Raw genomic sequence first — 19,576 nt, forward strand, 5'->3', positions numbered from 1 at the left:
AAAAACTGTCCGCTGAAACTTTGTTTCAGCGAACAGTCCCCTCGTGTGTAGGCTTGTTCGTCAAACTAAGTTCCGCGCATGCTCAGAAAGGATTTACACGCCGAAAGTTATAATGCAGTGTATAGGACGTCGTATTTTTCGTCCCGTCGTACGTGCCGTTCACGTCATCGCGCACGGTTTCAGCAAACTGTTCGTCCGTCGTGTGTGGCCATGTCCGTCCATGCTAATTTTGAGCGGACTGTTTGCCGAAACTGTTTGACGGACAAAGTTGGGCGAACAGTCCCCGCGTGTGTACGCGGCCTCAGATTGTTTGATTGCATTTGTGAATATCTTGACAACAATTCAGAAACTCAAAGAAGCAATGGCTTTGCAAGTTCTCAAAGATTCAACAAAAAAAAGAAATCACCCAGTTATACCACACACATAGTAATGACCACATTTTTTCACAAACCAGGAGAACTTCAAATCTGTCTTGTAAAAGTTTGTCCTGCAGAAAACCATATGATTCATTAAATCACAATCTCCATTGTTCCCGGACCATGTGATTCTTCACAGATAACACATTTACATTCTAGAGCAGTGGTTCTCAACCCCTCTATTGCCGTGACCCCTTGATTAAATTTCCCAAGTTGTGGGGACCCCTAACACTAAAATTATTTTTGTTGCTCCTTCATTGCTGTAATTGTGGTGAGTGCATAATTCAGAAGGTGGTGGCGTATCACGGGTGTTTGGGTGCTATACACTTTGTAAATCTAGCACTGGCATGCTAGATTTTAAGGAACCGACTGGGACGTTTATATATAAATTATACGTTTTGTTCCATAATCATTTTTTTCTTGCGCAGTCACGTTGGACTTATTTATTCACAACTGTTTATTGTTTGCAGCGGTGACACACAGTACAAACATGTTTTTATGACTTACCAGTTACTCAGGTGAGAATCGGCAACCCATAAAATCTGCTAACGGAAGTGACGTCCCTTCGCCACCATCTTGGTACACTCGTCCGCAGCAAGGCTACAGTTAGAAGTCGGCAAGTGGTCATCTTTTTACACCCACCGAAGTCTTACATTTTACACATATTTTTACCAGTAAACTGAGCTTATATACTATACTGGTACAAATAAGTGGGTGTAAAAAGATGTCCGCTTGCCAATTTCTAACTGTAGCCTTACTGCGGACGAGTGCGGGGTGTTCCAAGATGGCGGCAACAGAACGTCACTTCCGCGTGGTCTCTCCTCTCCCGGAAGTGACGTCTCGCTGGCTGAGATGGACCCGACATTACTATGTACGGAGTCGGGTCTGTTCAGATTGGAACAACATTTTCGACCCCCTGGCAAAATCGACAATCAACCCCCCAGAGGGTCGCGACCCACGGGTTGAGAACCGCTGTATTAGAGATAATTCCAATATATTATAGTACACTGCGCTATCAAAATGAAATACTATTTGATTTTGATAGCGCAGCGAACTACAATATATGTGAATTATTTTTGCATGACTTATGAGACGTGTAACGCTAGAAGCTGACTCAAAATAGGAATAGTGTTTGGAAACCCCATTGGGGCTGAAAGTTAGTGGTGGCTCACAGGACATTGCATTATTGATTTGCTGTATTAGCCCGGTCGGACATTCCGACAACAAAATCTGTCGAAACTGGTGTTGCATACACACGGTCGGACAAAGTTGTCGGAAAATCCGATCGTTCGTAACGCGATGACGTTATTTAGTTACGATGGGACTACGTTCAGGCTAGTAGCCAATAGCTTTGGTCTAGGAATTTGATCTGAGCATGCGTGGCACTTTGTCTGATCGGAATTCTCTACAAACGATCGGACAAAGTCCGATCGGATCATGTTGTTAGAAAATTTTATAGCCCAGCTCTAAAACTTTGTCGGTCGGATATTCTGACCGAAATAGTCCGATGGAGCCCACACACGGTCGGATTATCCGACAACACGGTCCGATCGGACATTTTCCGTCGGAATGTCCGACCGTGTGTACAAGGGCTAAGATAGTTGGAGATTCTCCTTGCTCCAACCTATGTCGTTTCTAGAGCTGTGCATGACAGAAAACTTTGTTTCTTTTCATTTCCGATTCATTCGTAAAGTAAATAATTTTGTTTAGTCATATACATTATTATTATTATTACAATAATTATTCAGGATTTATATAGTGCCAACAGTTTACGCAACGCTTTACAATGTAATGGGAGACAGTACGGTTTCAATACAATAAAATACAAGAGGGTTAAGAATAGACTTGTGCACAATGGAAAATTTCGTTTAGTTCCGGTTCGTTGTCATTCGTAAAATATATCATTTCGTTCTGTTATATTCGTTATGTTACCTTAACCACTACAATACAGGGCACTTTCACCCCCTTCCTTCCCAGCCCAATTTTCAGCTTTCATCGCTCTAGCGCTTTCAATAACAATTGCGCGGTCATGCTACACTGTACCCAAATGAAATGGTTATCATTTTGTTCGCATAAATAGAGCTTTATTTTGGTGTTATTTATTCACGACTCCGTTTTTTATTTTTTGCGATATAAGCGCAAAAAAAGCGGAAATTTGGAAAAAAAACAATATTTTCTTTTTTCTATTTGAAAAGAAATCCAATAAAATCAAATTTTGTCATAAATTTAAGCCAAAATGTATTCTGCTACATGTTTTTGGTAAAAAAAATTCCGTTAAGTGTATAATAATTGGTTTGTGTGATCAGGGACATATGTACGCAAATGATCATGTACATATGTGTGCAAGTGATCACGTACATATGTGTGCAGATAATCATTGGGACATGTTTTTATTATTGGGGACATGTTTTTATTATTTGGGGACATGTATGTTTTGGGGACATGTGTGTTTTGGGGACATGTGTGGGGACATTGTGTTTGTACTGTGTGGTGTGTTGTGTGTTTACACTAGACTGATGATCAGTGAGTAAAAAGCTGTAAAAAACAGCTCATACTCACTGATCATCAGCCGGCTGCAGCGTTCTGCTCTCCTCTCCTCAGCGATGACTTCCGTGTGAGGAGAGGAGAGCCGATTGCCTAGCAACCGGCTGTTTGTTTACATCACATGTCGGCCGTGATTGGACACGGCCGTCATGTGATCAGGAGGGCTAATCACAGAGCCCTCCTGCCGATCTGAGATGTGCCGTGTCCGGGTGACACGAGCACATCGGGATCGCGCCGCTGCGCGGGCACGCGCGCGCGCGATCCCGCTACTTCTGAAGGACGTTCCTGAACGGCCTATCAGGAGTAGACGGCTCCCACCCGGCCGTATATATGCATTGGCCGGGTGGGAAGTGGTTAATATGTTTTCGGATAATTCGTTATTATTTCGTAGAGTGTCGAATTCATTCGTTCGTATTCGTTGAAATTCGCTATTTATGTATGTATAGACATTCGTGATAATGATTCGTAGTTTGGAAAGTCGTTTGTTTATTTAATATTTTAACACACACAATGACAACGTCTCTTCTCCTCGGCTCAAATACAACACAACACCCTTCTAACTCAGTTCTCAGGAATGCACTTTGCCAGTAATCCATCCTCCGGCACAAAATTAATTAGCTGATTGGATATAAGATTTACTTTGAGCTGACCTTTTTTTCATTAGATCTTTAAAGAATTACCGAATCATGTCGAATTCATTTGAATTCATTCGTTATATTTCTTTCGTATTCGTTGTAATTCATTATTTTTTTATTCGGACATTCGGATGCATCCGAATGTCCGAAAGATGCAAAATTCGGCCGAATTTCGATTTGTTACGAAACGAATTGCGCAAGCCTAGTTAAGAAGGCCCTGCTCACGAGAGCTTACAATCTAAGCCCTTGTACACACGGTCGGAGAATCCGTCGGAATGTGCCCTATCGGACCGTGTTGTGGGATAATCCGACTGTGTGTGGTATGCATCGGACTGATTCCGTCGGAATATCCGTCGGACCAAGTTTTCCAACATGTTGGAAATATTTTCCGACCAACTGGTCCGATCGGACATACTCCGATCATGTGTAGAGAATTTTGATCGGACAAAGTGCCATGCATGCTCAGATCAAATTCCTACACCAAAGCTATTGGCTACTAGCGTGAACGTAGTCCCGTCGTAACGAAATAACGTCATCATGTTCTGAACAATCGGATTTTCCGACAACTTGGTCCGACCGTGTGTATGCAACAGTTTCAGACACAATCCGTCGGACAAAATCCAACGGATTTGGTTGGCAGAATGTCCGACCGTGTGTACGGGGGCTAAGAAGGTGCGGCAAGTGGTACAAAAGTTTCAAACTGTGGGGGATAAGGTGATAAAAGTGATAAAAGATTAATTGGAAGCCTGATATGCTTCCCTGAAGACATGAGTTTTCAGGGATTGTCGAAAAGGAAGCAAGAGTAGGAAATAGTTGGACAGTTGGAGGTAGAGCGTTCCGGGCCTAGTAGAGGCTCTGGAGAAAGTCCTGGAGACAAGCAGAGATGTGACAGAGTTGTGAATGGCTTTGTATGTTGTAGTTAGTATTTTGAATTTAATTTGCTGGGCAGAGTAAGGATTGGTGGATTATGTTATAATGATTCATTTTTTGTATATTTGACTTTGTTTCGGATATTTGTTGTTTCCAGTCAAATTTTCGGAAGTTATTTTGGAAGATTGGCTATATTCCTTTTAATATTAATTACATATTTCGGGAGGTTAATTATATACTCTGAGTCATCCCAGCTACACCTTTGTGTCATCAGCAAAAAGACATACCTCGCCCAACAAATCTTTAGTTACTGTATATTACTTACAGAAATAGAACAGGAGCCAGTACAGAGCCTTGTGGTACACCACTAGTGACTGCTCTCTGTTCTAAGTGAACCCCATTTACAACCCCATTCTGGTCCCTATATCTCCTTTATACAACTGCATATCCACTGAACCATCTAAGGGTTAAGTCCTAGCTTGCACAACTTTTGTATTACATCATTATTTACATCATTATTTGGAAATGTATCAAATGCCTTGCTGAAATCAAGATATGCCATGTCCACAGCACCTTCCTGGTCCAAAACATTGGTAACATAGTCAAAAAGTTCAATCAGATTAGCGTGACTGAATTTTTTTGACTATATTACCAATGTTTTTGACCAGAAATATTGGTAATATAGTCTCCAGGGTAGACTCGATGGATCACTCAACTCTTTTTTTTTTTTTTTTGCCATGTTAGTCCAACGCACAAAGAAAAATGGAATGAAAGTAACAAATGGAACTAAATTATTTTCTAATTCATTCATTATGTTATGATTTGGAGATTCTAATTTGAAGATTCTGATGGATCCACCTCCATCCAACCCAAACATAAACAGAAATCGTTATTTCACATCAAACAAATGTTCTCTCAAGTGAATGGATGCAATTAATTTGTTATGTTGTTACGTTATTTTGGATGCTTAAAGCGGAGTTCCACCCATAAGTGGAACTTCCGCTTATCCATGCCCCCCCCCGGTGCCACATTTGCCACCTTTCAGGGGGGAGGGGGGAACAGGTACCCGTTTTTGACAGTTACCATTCCCCACTTCCGGGAGATGGGGCCGCGCCGCCGTCTCTCATGCCGCGTACACACAATCGGAATTTTGGTCGGAAAAAGCTCTGATGGTTTTCCCAACGGAATTCCGACGGGATTTCGCTCAAGCTGTCTTGCATACACACGATCAGAGCAAATTCCAACCGTTAAGAACGCGGTGACGTACAACAACACGCACGATGGTGCTAGAAAAAGGAAGTTTAATAGCCAGGAGCTTCTGTCTCGCAGTTGAATCTGAGCATGCGTGAGTTTTTGCGCGTCGGAATTGCATACACGCAAGCGCGTCAGAAAAAATTGAGAACCTGCTCTCAATCTTTTGCTGGCGGAAATTCGGCCAGCAAAAATCCGATGGAGCCTACACATGGTCGCATTTTACGATGAAAAGCTCTCATAGGTCTTTTGCTGGCTGAAATTCCGACCGTGTGTACGTGGCATCAGAAGTTCAGTCCCCCTCCTTCTTCCTCCACCGTTGGACCAATTAGAAAGGGCAGGGGCAGTTGGGAACCGGGCTGGGAAGCAGTAATAAGTTCAGTGCTCGCAACCTTTCCTCATAACTAATATCCTCCAGACCTTTTATTAGCTCTGTTGCCCTTCTTTGTACTCGCTCTATTTCCAGTACATCCTTCCTGAGGACCCGTGCCCAGAACTGAACAGCATACTCCAGGTGCGGCCGGACCAGAGTCTTGTAGAGCGGGAGAATTATCGTTTTATCTCTGCAGTTGATCCCCTTTTTAATGCATGCTAATGTTGAAATTCGTAACTACTGTGATCCATATATCCGAATAATGAAAAGTGTGGCCAAATTTTGATTCGTAACAAAAATGAATCGCACATGTCTTAGTAGTTTCTTCAATCCCAAGAAAAATAAGTAAAGATGCATCCATTTATCTTATACCAACCTCAAAGAAACCAAAGGCTGTTAAAAAGTAGGCTTGTGCAATTCGTTTTGTAACAAATCGAACTTCGGCCGAATTTTGCATCTTTTGGATATTCGGATGCATCCGAGTGTCCGAATAAAAAAATAACGAATTACAACGAATACGAAAGAAATATAACGAATGAATTTGAATGAATTCGACATGATTCGGTAATTCTTTAAAGATCTAATGAAACAAAAGGTCAGCTCAAAGTAAATCTTATAGTCCAATCAGCTAATTAATTTTGTGCCGGAGGATGGATTACTAGCAAAATGCATTCCTGAGAACTGAGTGAGAAGGGTGTTGTATTGTATTTGAGCCGAGGAGAAGAGGCGTTGTCATTGTGTGTGTTAAAAGATTCAATAAACAAACGACTTTCCAAACTACGAATCATTATCACGAATGTCTATACATACATAAATAGGGAATTTCAACGAATACGAACGAATTAATTCGACACTCTACGAATAATGACAAATTATCCGAAAATGTATTAACTTAACATAACGAATATAACAGAACGAAATGATGTATTTTACAAATGACAACGAACCGAAACTAAACGAAAATTTTCCATTGTGCACAAGTCTATTAAAAAGGCCACACATTTTTCAACTGGCTTGGATCCACTCAGAATACTGAAAATTTTGCAAAATCAAAGTTAAACAGGAATACCTACATGCACTTATAAAGGTTCCTAAGGACCCATCTACCCTCCACTAAGCAGATGAATTAGTATGGCAGCAGATGGGCAATTTACAGGGAATATCAAACCAATCTGCCTAATGACTACCTTCAAACCATTGTCCTTTTTTGTTTAGGAAGGTTGTTCTTTTACCCGCATTAAAGGGTCCTTACAAATTCAACGTGATACCAGAGGGATATGCACTCCCATAATAGCCAAAAAATTTTATTAAATTATTTTATTAAAATGATTACCATTATTATAATACAGGATTTATATAGTGCCAACGGTTTAAATACAACCTTCTAATTACATTGGCAACTAAGAATCAAATGCAGCACCACCCCATTATGCAGTTGTTGCCTTTGTATTACAATTGCTTAGAAAGGGTTACAATTGTGGCTTGCATTAATTTTTTCATTTTTTTTCCCTCTTACTTTAGCAAATGTTTTGCAAATCTACAGCTCCCCCAGCTGCACCAAAACCATTCTGATTCCTAACAGCCTTCCCCACCGTCAGCAAGGTCAGGGAGTGTGGTGTTTTCCCACCTCCATGTGGAATGAAAATAGTGCGACAAGGGAAGGTTCTAACTGCCAATGATCAGCATAGAAACTGTATCCAAGCTCCAGGCAGTGTGGCTACAGCTCACTGCGTGTGGGGGGAGGAGGAGAAGAAAAAAAAAAAGAAAAAAGCTGCAGTATGAAGTGGGGGAGGGGAGGCAGTACTGCTCACTGCTCACCGGAAACCCCGTGGCTGTTCCTTTGATACATTCCCTAACTGACAGCACATTAACATTCAGCAATTGTGGCCTTCGCCCTGCCGGGAAAAAAAAAAGGAGAAGAGGTATGACTAAGTCTTTTGCATATCCCTTGGGTATTAATGGGGTGTAGGATTGTGAGCAGCTGTCATGCACAGGAGACCTGCAGGGTACATCCTCTGCTGGTGGGGGAGGGGGAGGAGATGCCATTTATGGGCTGTGCCTTTACACTGGTTCCATTAGCATCTGTCTAGCAAGGAACAGTAGATGGATAATTCTGATTCGGTCTAAGCAGAGAAAATGGCCAAGGGTGGCCTCACTGTTAGCCAAAGAAGGTAAGTAGAGGCCTACTGAGCGTGGTCATCACTGCGACTTTCGAAGTTGTTAAATATATATTATCTTGGTTGTATGTAGGCCGCATTGGTGTGTGAATGTGGTTATATTTTATAGGCATTGGACTCCTATATCCTTCCATAAAGACAGGAAGAGCCTTCAATGCAAGGAGGCTGAAGTTGAGGAATTGACTTTCGAGGTTGTTGAAAATAGCTTGGTTGTATGAAGGCAGTGTTGGTGTGTGTGTGTGGTTATCTGTTATAGGCATTGGGCTCTTATATCCTTCCATAAGCCTTCATGGAAGGATATAAGAGTCCAAGGCCTAAAACAGATAACCACATCTGTCTAGCAAGGAACAGTGGATAGACAATTTGAGTGGGTCTAAGCAGGGAGAATAGCCTCACTGTTAGTCAAGGAAGGTAAGTAGAGGCCTACTGAGTGTGGGCCTCACTCCGACTTTCGAGGTTGTTAAATATATACTCCTACTCCTACATCCTTCCATAAAGACAGGAAGAGCCTTCAATATAATGAGGCTGAAGTTAAGGAATTGACTTTCGAGGTTGTTGAAAATGGCTTGGTTGTATGAAGGCCGCATTGGAGTGTGAATGTGATTATCTGTTATAGGCATTGGACTCTTAAATCCTTCCATAAAGACAGGAAGACCCTTCAATACAAGGAGCATGAAGTTGAGGAATTGACTTTCGAGGGTGTTAAAAATATCTTATCTTGGTTGTATGAAGGCCGCATTGGTGTGTGTATGTGGTTATCTGTTATAGGCATTGGACTCTTATATATTTCCATAAGCCTTTATGGAAGAATATAAAAGTCCAATGCCTATAACAGATAACCACATCTGTCTAGCAAGGAACAGTGGATAGACAATTTGAGTCGGTCTAAGCAGGGAGGGTAGCCTCACTGTTGGTCAATAAAGGTAAGTAGAGGTCTACTGAGTGTGGGCCTCACTCTGACTTTCGAGGTTGTTAAATATATCTTATCTTGGTTGTATGTAGGCCGCATTGGTGTGTGAATGTGGGCATTGGACCCTTATATCCTTCCATAAAGACAGGAAGACCCTTTAATACCAGGAGGCTGAAGTTGAGGAATTGACTTTCGATGTTGTTGAAAATATCTTGGTTGTATGAAAGCCGCATTGGTGTGTGTATGTGGTTAGCTGTTGTAGGCATTGGACACCTATATCTTTCCAAAAAGACAGGAAGACCCTCGATAGAAGAAGGCTGAAGTTGAGGATTTGACTTTCAAGGTTTTTGAAAATATCTTGGTGGATGAAGGCTGCATTGGTGTGTGTATGTAGTATGTATGTTATAGGCATTGGACTCTATGGAAGGATATAAGAGTCCAATGCCTATAACAGATAACCACATCTGTCTAGCAAGGCACAGAATATATACAATTTGAGTTGGTCTAAGCAGGGAAAATGGGCAAGGATGGCCTCAGTGTTAGCCAAAGAAGGTTATCAGAGGCCTACTGAATGTGGGCCTCCCTACAACTTTCGAGGTTGTTGAAAATATCTTATCTTGGTTGTATGAAGATTGCATTGATGTGTGTATGTAGTTGTTTGATATAGGCATTGGACTCTTGTATACTTCCATAAAGACAGGAAGACCCTTCAATACAAGTAGGCTGAAGTTGAGGATTTACAAACAAGAATAACCCTGCCCAAGAGGAAATCGCATATTTATTTATTTTTTTTTTTTTTTATATACCACCCAGAATATTACAGAACACATGGTAGAGTACATAGCATTTTTATTAACACTTGTCTCCAGAGATGCTTACAGTCTAATGACTCCACCACATAAGCACACACAAAACAGTCTAGGGCAGTGATGGCAAACCTTGGCACCCCAGATATTTTGGAACCACATTTCCCATGATGCTCATACACTCTGCAGTGTAGTTGAGCATCATGGGAAATGCAGTTCCAAAACATCTGGGGTTCCAAGGTTGCCATCACTGGCATAGGGTCAACTAGGAAAGGTGCCAGATAATCTTCCAAGGCAGTTTAGAATCTAAGGTGGTAACTCCTTGCAGGTGGCACATAAAGGATTAAAGTGTATGTATAGCCCAAACTTTTTTGGATGGGGTAGAGAAGGCTTAGAAACCCATGTCAGGTTATTTTTTGCTATCTCTGTACCAGTTGGAAAATTGCCTTTTGCTTCCTGTCTCAGAGATGCAACAGAAAGTTTGTAGACATCTCCCAAAGTGAGGGGAAGTTTCCTCTACTTGTCCATGGAACAAGTGTGCTGATTAGAAGATTTCCCCTCACTTCTTATGCCGCGTACACACGACCGGACTTTTCGACGGACTAGGTCCGACGGACCAAATCCACTGGACAATTCGATTGTGTGTGGGCTTCAGCAGACCTTTGTTGTTGAAAAATGAGACGGACTTTAGATTTAAAACATGTTTCAAATCTTTCCAACGGACTTGAGTCCAGTCGAAAAATCCGTTCGTCTGTATGCTAGTCCGACGTCTTCCAGACGGACTTCCTAAACGAATGGACTTGGCCACACACAATAACACCAAAGTCTGACGGATTAGACCGTGATGATGTATGACCGGACTAGAATAAGGAAATTCATAGCCAGTAGTCAATAGCTGCCCTAGCGTCGGTTTTCGTCCGTCGGACTAGCATACAGACGAACGGATTTTGCGACCGGACTCGAGTCCGTCGGAAAGATTTGAAACATTTTCTACATCTAAAGTCCATCTGATTTTTCAACAGCAAAGGTCCAATGAAGCCCACACACGATCGAATTGTCCATATTTTGCTGTCGAAAAGTCTGGCCGATGGACTTTCTGAACTAATGGACTTGGCCACACACAATCACACCAAAGTCCGACGGATTTGAACGTGATGACGTATGACTGGACTAGAATAAGGAAGTTCATAGCCAGTAGCCAATAGCTTCCCTAGCGTTGGCTACATTTGGCTTGCCCATTAACGGTTGGAAATCTTGGGGCGGCTCCTGCTGAACCAGCCAGGATTTGAACCATGTATGGCTGGCCTTAATTGGTTCCTGTGTAAATTGGCCCTAGTATGGGTATGTAAGAATGTGAATTATGGAACTTAGATTGTAGGGCGGGACTGATGTGAATGTACTATATACATATATATATATATATATATATATATATATATATATATATATATATATATATATATATATAAATGTTGTGTAAATTGTCGGCGCTATATAAGTACCTGTAATATAAAAAAAAAAAAAAAAAAAATTCAATTAATTAATAAAATATCATTTTTTTGTTTGTAATGCTCAGATGCAGTGTAGTTCCGCTTCAAGATACTCAGTTTTATGTGTAAGGTACATACCTCCCAACTTTTTGAGATGGGAATGAGGGACACCTATCAGCAAAAGTATGCAGGCATAAGACACACCCCTTGCCACGCCCCCTTAAAGGAGAATTGTACAAAAATACGAAATTGGTTAAACTCACAAGTTTTTTTTTTTTTTACCACTACTATTCCTTTATATTTGGAATTTACAAATGCAGCAATTTATAAATCAGATGAAAGGTTTAGCTCTGGAAAACACTTTGATAGATAAAAAGTGCATTTTATATACATCTATATAGATCAGACCAGAATGAGGGACAGATGAGGAGGAAAGAGGGACAGAGGGACATTGCTCCAAATCAGGGACAGTCCCTTCGAAATCAGGGACAGCTGGGAGCTATGACGGTGTGATCTCGTAACTCTCTCCCAGTTAGCTTACAGTAGTTTACACCGAGTTTGGCTTTATATTTACCACCTGATAGCTGAAATCAGGCTGGCAGTGGGAGTGGTTGGTGTGTATTATGAGCTCAGAAATACGTACTTTAGTAGATTGAGAAGAGTGAGAGGTGGATGTGAGAGGTGGATGTGAGCTGCCTGGTGATGTTCAACAGGAAGGAGGCGGGGAGAGAGAGTGTGAAAAATAATTACGGCCTACGGGGTAAAAGTTCATACACGTGTAATGGAAAATCAAAACTACTTGTGGATGGCGGAAAACTGTCCAGGCAGCGGTGAGATTATTATAAGCATCCGAGCAAAATGACAACATAAAACAGTGATTTCCTTTTGAACTTGTCTGGTAACAGGAAGCTGATTACTCCTGACAGGTGAAAATACAATCCGGACACATTAGCAGCTGCTTTTGCAATGCACACAAATTCCCCTGACAGCTGTAGAGATTTAAAGCTGAGCTCCAGCCTCACCTTCAGTCTTGCACAGCTGTGCAGGCTCCTCTCCTGGACTGAAATGGCTGACTCTGATGTCACCGCACACTGTGAGCTTCTCACAATGTGCATTAGAAGCGGCAGAAATTCAGATGGAGCTCATTTTATTACGTGACCAGGGGACATCCAGCATCATCCAGTCCTTTTTTTAACCAGCCTGACTGTCCCTGGTCTGCTCTTTTCATTCATTGGATTTGAGTTCTTCCAATCACGGAGGCTTGGTATCAGATGTGGGCGTTACCTAGGGCAGTTTGCATGCAAATACAGCCTGCCTAGGAATGCCCACTCCTTCAGACTGACATCCACCTAAAGCCGGGTACACGCGGGTCGAATGTCGGGAGACAACAAGGCAGTTTAAAGAAAAACGGCCGACATTCGGCTCGTGTTTATGTCGGTCTGTCCGACAGAAGCCGGCCATTGCAAAACCAGCATTCGTCTGACTCTTGATCATCGCCCTCAGCCAATGGCTGCCCCCCTGTCAGAACACAACAGCTCAGCGGGGGAGATCACTGAACTAACCTCACATGGTTAGTACAGCGTCTCCAAACGGAACTGGCAGGTTTTTTTTGTTCAACCCTGGGGGGTTGGACAAAAAACAAAAAAATGAAGTGTGTACCCAGCTTAAGACACAAATGAATGCTGTTTTGTATTCATCAACATGTCGTTATCCACTTGCCGACCACGCTATAGCCGATTGACAGCTATAGCGCAGTCATCCAGTTCTGGGAGGCCATCATATGACAGCCTCCTATGATGGGGCCCGCCGCTCCCCTGCAGCTGGATGTGGGCGGCACGCTCTGTGTTCACAGTGTCATCGTGACACTGTTGAATACGGATTGAGGTAAAGAGCCTAACAGTGGCTCGTTACCACGTAATTAGCTGTGTCCAATCACAGCTGATCACAATGTCAACAGAAGCCGGTTACTGGCTCTATTCACTGCTCCTTCTCACGCTATCAGCGAGTGGAAGAGAGGAGAAAAAAAATCAGATAATTATCTTCTGCAAAAGTGCTGCCAATCTGTGCCCACCAGTATCTCCTCATCAATGTCACCTATCAGTGCCGCCAACCAGTGTTCATCAATGTCACTTATTAGTGCCACATATCAGTGCCCATCAGTGCCTACCAATGTCACCTCATCAGTGCCCATCAATGCCGCCTATCAGTGCCCATCAGTGTCTCTTCATCAGTACCCACCAGTGTCACCTCATCAGTGCAGCCTATCAGTGCCCATCAATGCAACCTCATCAGTGCACATCAGTGAAGGAGAAAAAAAAAAAAAGGACAGCGCTGTGGTAGTTCATTGAAAACTACAAGCCGACAGCCGCTAACGATACCGAGGCTTATAGTTCATTCAGACACACTGATCTGTAGAGATGCACGATTCTGGCTAAAATGAGAATCACAATTATTTTGCTTAGAAGATAGATCACGGTTCTAACGGTGAAACATTATCTTTCACATTAAAATAACAAAAATTGGGCTAACGTTACTTTTTTTTTTTTTTCATTCATTGAAGTGTATTTTTTCCCAAAAAATTGCATTTGAAAGACCGCTGGGCAAATAGAAATACAGTGTGACATAAAATATTGCAGCAATTTTATTTCCTAGAGTCTCTGCTAAAAGATATATAATGTTTGGGGGTTCCAAGTAGTTTTCTAACTTGAAAAACAAGAGTCAGAAAAAGATTTAGACTTTAAGTGGTTAAACTTCCTGCATTTACACTTGGTTTAAAAACTTGGCAGACTGCCTGGATGTTTTCTTTTGAAAGCTGAGTGAGGCCGCGTACACACGGGCGGATTGTCTGCCCAACTAAGTTCGTCAGACAATCCGACAGACAGTCCGTTCAAAATTTGAATGAACGGACTTGACCACACACGATGAGCAGACAGTCCGCTGAAAGCGTGCGCGATGACGTGTACAGCACGTACGACGGGACTAGAAAAACGACGTCCTATACACTGCAATGCAACCTTCGGCCGTGTAAACCCTTTCTGAGCATGCGCCATACTTAGTCCGTCCAACTTGCCTACACACGAGCGGACTGTCCGCTGAAACCAAGTTTGGACAGACAAAACCAAGTTTGAACGGACTGTCTTCCGGAAATTCCGTAAGACTTTGTTTGTCAGATTGTCCGCTGAAAAAGTCCGCTGAAGCCCACACACGAGCGGATTGTCCGCTGAAACACGGTTCAGCGGACTAAGTTGGACAGACAATCCGCCCGTGTGTACGCGGCCTGAGCAGATAAGTCTCTCCACTTGTTATATGAAAGAATTAGAGATTGTGGGGGGTTGAATCGAGATCACGATTTTTTTTTTTAACAATTGTGCAGCTCTACTGAGCTGTGTGTCTGAATGATGCTGCTGTGTGGGCGGAGCTCTGTACGGCCGCGCTGTTTTCAAACAGTGGCAGCTAGTACGATGAACTTCTTCCCGTGCTGCTGCCACAGGGAAGGGGGCAGCAGGCGGCAGCTGCAGCACTGGGAACATGTTACATGTTCCACCCTAAAATCGGGTGGAACATGTAACACGTTCCCAAAGGTTAACTTATCCTTTTATTAAACAAGCTAAAGTTGGAAGCTGATTGGCTACCATGTACAGCTGCCCCAGATTTTGCACTCTCCAGTTTTAGTAAATCAACCCCCAAAGTAGAAGTCTTGTGTCCATACAACTTTCCATCAGAAAGTCCTCCCGGTCTTTTCAACCAATGTCTCCTTTCATACTTGGGTGCTCAGTGCAATCCTAGACTCTGACCTCTCCTTTCAGCGCAACATCCAATCACTGTCCAAATCCAAGTCACATTCACCTCCATAACATTTCTAAAATACACCTCTTCTTATCCAATGAAACCAATTCAATCCCTTGTTATCTCTTGCCTCGACCATTGCAACTTACTCTTCGTTGGACACCTCTACACAGGTCTTGCCCCACCCCCCTTCAGTTCATCATGAATGCTGCTGAAAGATTTCTCTCCCTCCACCTTCCGCTCTCTTCCAAGCCCTCCACTGGCTTCCACTTGCCCAACAAATAACATTCCAAATATTAACATACAAAGCCACTAACAACTGCCTCCAGCTACATCACCAACCTCATCTCAAAATATCACCCAAACCACCATCTTCGCTCCTCCCAAGTCCCCCTGCCCTTTAGCTCCTTCATCTCCTCTTCCCATGCTCATCTCCAGGACTTCTTCAGAGCCTTCCCCCATCCATTGCAACTCTCTACCCCAATCTGTCTGACTATCTCAAACTGGGGTTGCTTTTAGGAGATCCCTGGAAACTCATCTCTTTCAAGGAAGCCTATCTTGCCTCCACCAAACCACTGAACTTTTACCTTCTCCATCAACTCAACCCCACATAGTTAATATAAATTTTGTATCACTTGGCCATCCCTTTTAGATTGTAAGCTCTCATAACCTTTTTTTAATTGTTTTGCGACTGTGCCGTCTCCGTTACATTGTAAAGCGCTGTGCAAACTGTATGCACTATATAAGACATGCAGGTAGGTTAATTGGCTTCTGTCCAAAATTGACCCTAGTATATGAATGGGGACCTTGGATTGTGGGCTCCTTGAGGGTAGGGACCAATGTGAGTGTGCGATGTACAGGGATAGGGACAATTGTAGACGCTTACTCAGGTTGAACTGGATGGACTGGTGTCTTTATTCAACCTTACTAACTATGAAACTATAAGACTTGTATAATAGTAAAAAATCCTGTAAAACGGGTATCGCTAAAAGGTGAATTGTGGACTGGAACCAGTCATGTGACAGTCCTGTCAGGACTGCTACGGCCACACCATTTAGTGGCCTCCATGTCCTCTCTTCCTGACGCTTTTGTCATCTACACATTATAACAGCAGGGGGAGGTGGGAAAGGTCTGGATGGAGGGCAGGAGTTGCCCCACTTAGTTGCTACGCTCGTGATTGGTTGCTACAACACAGGGTGGTACTACGCTCGTTATTGGTTGCTACAACACAGGGTGGTCCTAGCAACCAATCCCCTTCTTGATAGAAGGAAAATTTGTAAAGCTCCCGTCCCCCATCCAGACCTGTCAAACATCCTGCCCTTTGCCCTGCTATGTAAGGTAGGACTGGAAAAAGGGTGAATGATGACAGTATAGGAGGTGGGGGGTGGGTCTGCTGTTAAGAGGGAGATGTGATGTAGAGGGGGAGCTGTGATGTAAATGGAGACTGCGATGGACTGGGATGTAAAGGGGGATTGTATTGTAAAAAGGGGGACTGTGTTGTAAAGGGGGGGGGGGTAGGGGGGCTGTGATGTAAAAGAGGGCACTGTATTGTAAAGGGGATGCTGCAACGTAATGGGGAGCAGCTATGTAAAGGGGGAGCTGTGATGTAAAGGGAGGGACTTTGATGTAAAGGAGGGGACTGCAATGTAAAAGGGGGGCTGTGGACTAAAGGGGGCTATGATACAAAACGAGGAGCTGGATTATAAAGAGGAGACTGCATGGTAAAGGGGGGTCTGTGATGTAAGGGGGGGGGGTGCAATGGACTGTGATATAAAGAGGGGATTTTATTGTAAAAAAGGGGGACTGTGATGTAAAGGGGGGAAAGATGTGATGTAAAAGGGGGCACTGTATTGTAAAGGGGGAGCTGCTATTTAAAGGGGGAGATGTGATGTATAGAGGGAGTTATGGTGTAAAGGGGGGACTTTGATGTAAAGGAGGGGATGGCAGTGTAAAGGGGGGGGACTGTGAGCTAAATGGTAGATATGATGCAAAGGGAGGAGCTGTAATAAAAAGAGGGGGCTGTACTGTAAAGGGGAGCCGTGATGTAAGGGGGAGGGTTCTGTAATGGACTGTGATGTAAAGAGGGAATGTATTGTAAAAAGGGGGACTGCGATGTAAAGGGGGGGGGGGGGTTGTGAAGGGGAAGTTGTGATGTAAAGGGGGATCTGTGATGTAAAGGGGGAGGCTGTGATGTAAAGGAGAGGACTGCGATTTAAAGGGGGGACTGTGATCCCAAGGGAGGCTCTATAATTTAAAGTGGAGATTGTATTGCAAAGGGGGCCGTGATGCGAAAGGGGGGGGGGGGTCAACTATGTAAAGGGGGTCTGTGATGTAAAGAGGAGCTGAGCAATAGCACAAACATGAGATTTGGACCTCTACTGGAAGAAAATTTGAATGACCTGGCCTCCATGAATTTTAGTTCAATACCCTGCTATATAATAATATTTTTTGGAATTCAGTGTACTGCACAGCTGATGACAAGATCATCCCATACTTGTGTTGATTCATAACTGGAAAAAAAACAAAAGACCAGAAAATTTATACTGTGACCAATCAGAATTCTTTCTTGTTTATTTCTACAAATTGGAAGGAGATACCTGATTGGTTGCCAAAAGAATCAAATTCTGTTGTCATTATGCTTTCCCCAGTTGTCTTGAATCCGCCCCATCGTTTTGTCTGTGGACGATGAGGAGAAGAATGAATGACCGGTCTTCCGGTTAAATACCACACCGAGTTGCGTACGGCCACCGTGACCCTCTGCCCACAGAGGTTCGCACTTTTAAGACTTCTCACGATAAAGGATGCGGTTTATCTATTTTAAAACACAATTTGCATTGTAGGTTAGGAATACGAATGGCTTAGCTTAGCAGAGAATAAGATTTTGGCAGGAAGTCAAGATCATGCTCATTTGTGTAGGAAAAGATAGAGTTTAAATATGCAAACAGTCTAAAGATTAAAGAGCTGATGGATATACATTCGGGACAATACATACACATTCTTAAAGCTGAACTTCGCTATAAATTATGTCTAAATACAAGAGGCATGTGTATTCCTACTTGGTGAGCTTTGTGTATTTCTTCCAGATCTGTGCAGTAATCCAGTGTGAAACTTCCAGCAATAAAGACCGCTCACTGCCGCTCTCTCTCCTTGTGCAGGGAGACTGGTCTTGACTCCGCCCCCTCCTGTAGTTTTCTGCAGGCAGCCTGAAGTGAGTGGAGTTGCTGAGCCCCTCCCACAGCTCTGCTCTCTCTCCTTGTGCAGGGTGACTGGTCCTCTCTCTGCACACTTTTGTTATTTTCTGCATGTAACCTGTAGTAGGTGGAGGCCTACGCTCTGTATTGTCGACTCTCATACAGACTTTCAGGTGTATTTTAGGAGTGGTGTTTTTTTTTGTTTGTTTTGCGTTTACAAGCATTTTAAAAGTGTATTTCACATTATATATATATATATATATATATATATATACATATGCATATACACATACATACATATATACATATGCATATACACATACATACATATATACATATGCATATACACATACATACATATATATATATATATATATATATATATATATATATATATATATTATTATATCATTATTCAGTATTTATATAGCGCCAGCAATTTACGCAGCGCTTTACAATATAAAAAGGAGACAATACAGTTACAATACAATAAAATACAAGAGGATTAAGAGTGCCCTGCTCAGAAGAGCTTACAATCTAATAGATATTTTTCAACTTAGACAACCTAGAGAATAAAATGGTGGTCGTTGCCATACTTTCTGTCACACCATATTTGCGCAGCGGTCTTACAAACACACTTTTTTGAAAAAAAATAAATAACACAACAGTGAAGTTAGCCTTTTATTTTTTTACCTTGTGAAAGATAATGTTACGCTGAGTAAATTGATACCCAGCATGTCACGCTTCAAAATTGCGCCCACTCGTGGAATGATGACACATTTTTAACCTTTAGAAATCTCCATGGGCGACGTTTAAAAAATTCTACAGGTTGTATGTTTTGAGTTACAGAGGAGGTTCTAGGGCTAGAATTATTGCTCTCGCTTTAACGATCGCGGCGATACCTCATATGTGTGGTTCGAACACTGTTTTCATATGCGGGCGCTACTCACCAATGCCTTTGCTTCTGCATGCGAGCTCGGTGAGACAGGGCGCATAAAAAAAAAACTTTATTTTTTTTTATTAAACTTTTTTTTTTTTTTTACACTGTTCTTTTAAAAAAAAAAAAAAGAAAAATTGTCACTTGTATTGCTATTACGAGGAATGTAAACAGTGATAGAAAAAAAGCA

General features: G+C 42.4%; 1 protein-coding gene across 3 annotated transcripts in view; it reads left to right on the plus strand.

Moving 5' to 3' along the window:
• CCDC71 (coiled-coil domain containing 71) overlaps positions 1–19,576 on the plus strand; it is a 92,403-nt gene that overhangs the window by 24,878 nt on the left and 47,949 nt on the right. The window contains exon 1 of one of the 3 annotated variants that reach the window (XM_077451643.1): positions 7,915–8,011. The exons of 1 other annotated variant lie outside the window; for it this stretch is intronic. Coding sequence is in view for 1 of the 2 variants with exons in the window: in XM_077451640.1 (XP_077307766.1) it covers positions 8,226–8,260 (35 nt within the window). In the remaining variant the exon portion in view is untranslated. Of the gene's footprint in view, positions 1–7,914; positions 8,012–8,119; positions 8,261–19,576 lie in introns of those variants that run through there. One more of the 3 variants, XM_077451640.1, reaches the window with a different exon arrangement.

Source organism: Lithobates pipiens, unplaced genomic scaffold (assembly GCF_037356315.1).
Source record: "Lithobates pipiens isolate NorthernLeopardFrog02 unplaced genomic scaffold, aLitPip1_a1.2 Scaffold_23, whole genome shotgun sequence".
In the NCBI taxonomy this organism is placed as follows: Eukaryota; Metazoa; Chordata; class Amphibia; order Anura; family Ranidae; genus Lithobates; species Lithobates pipiens.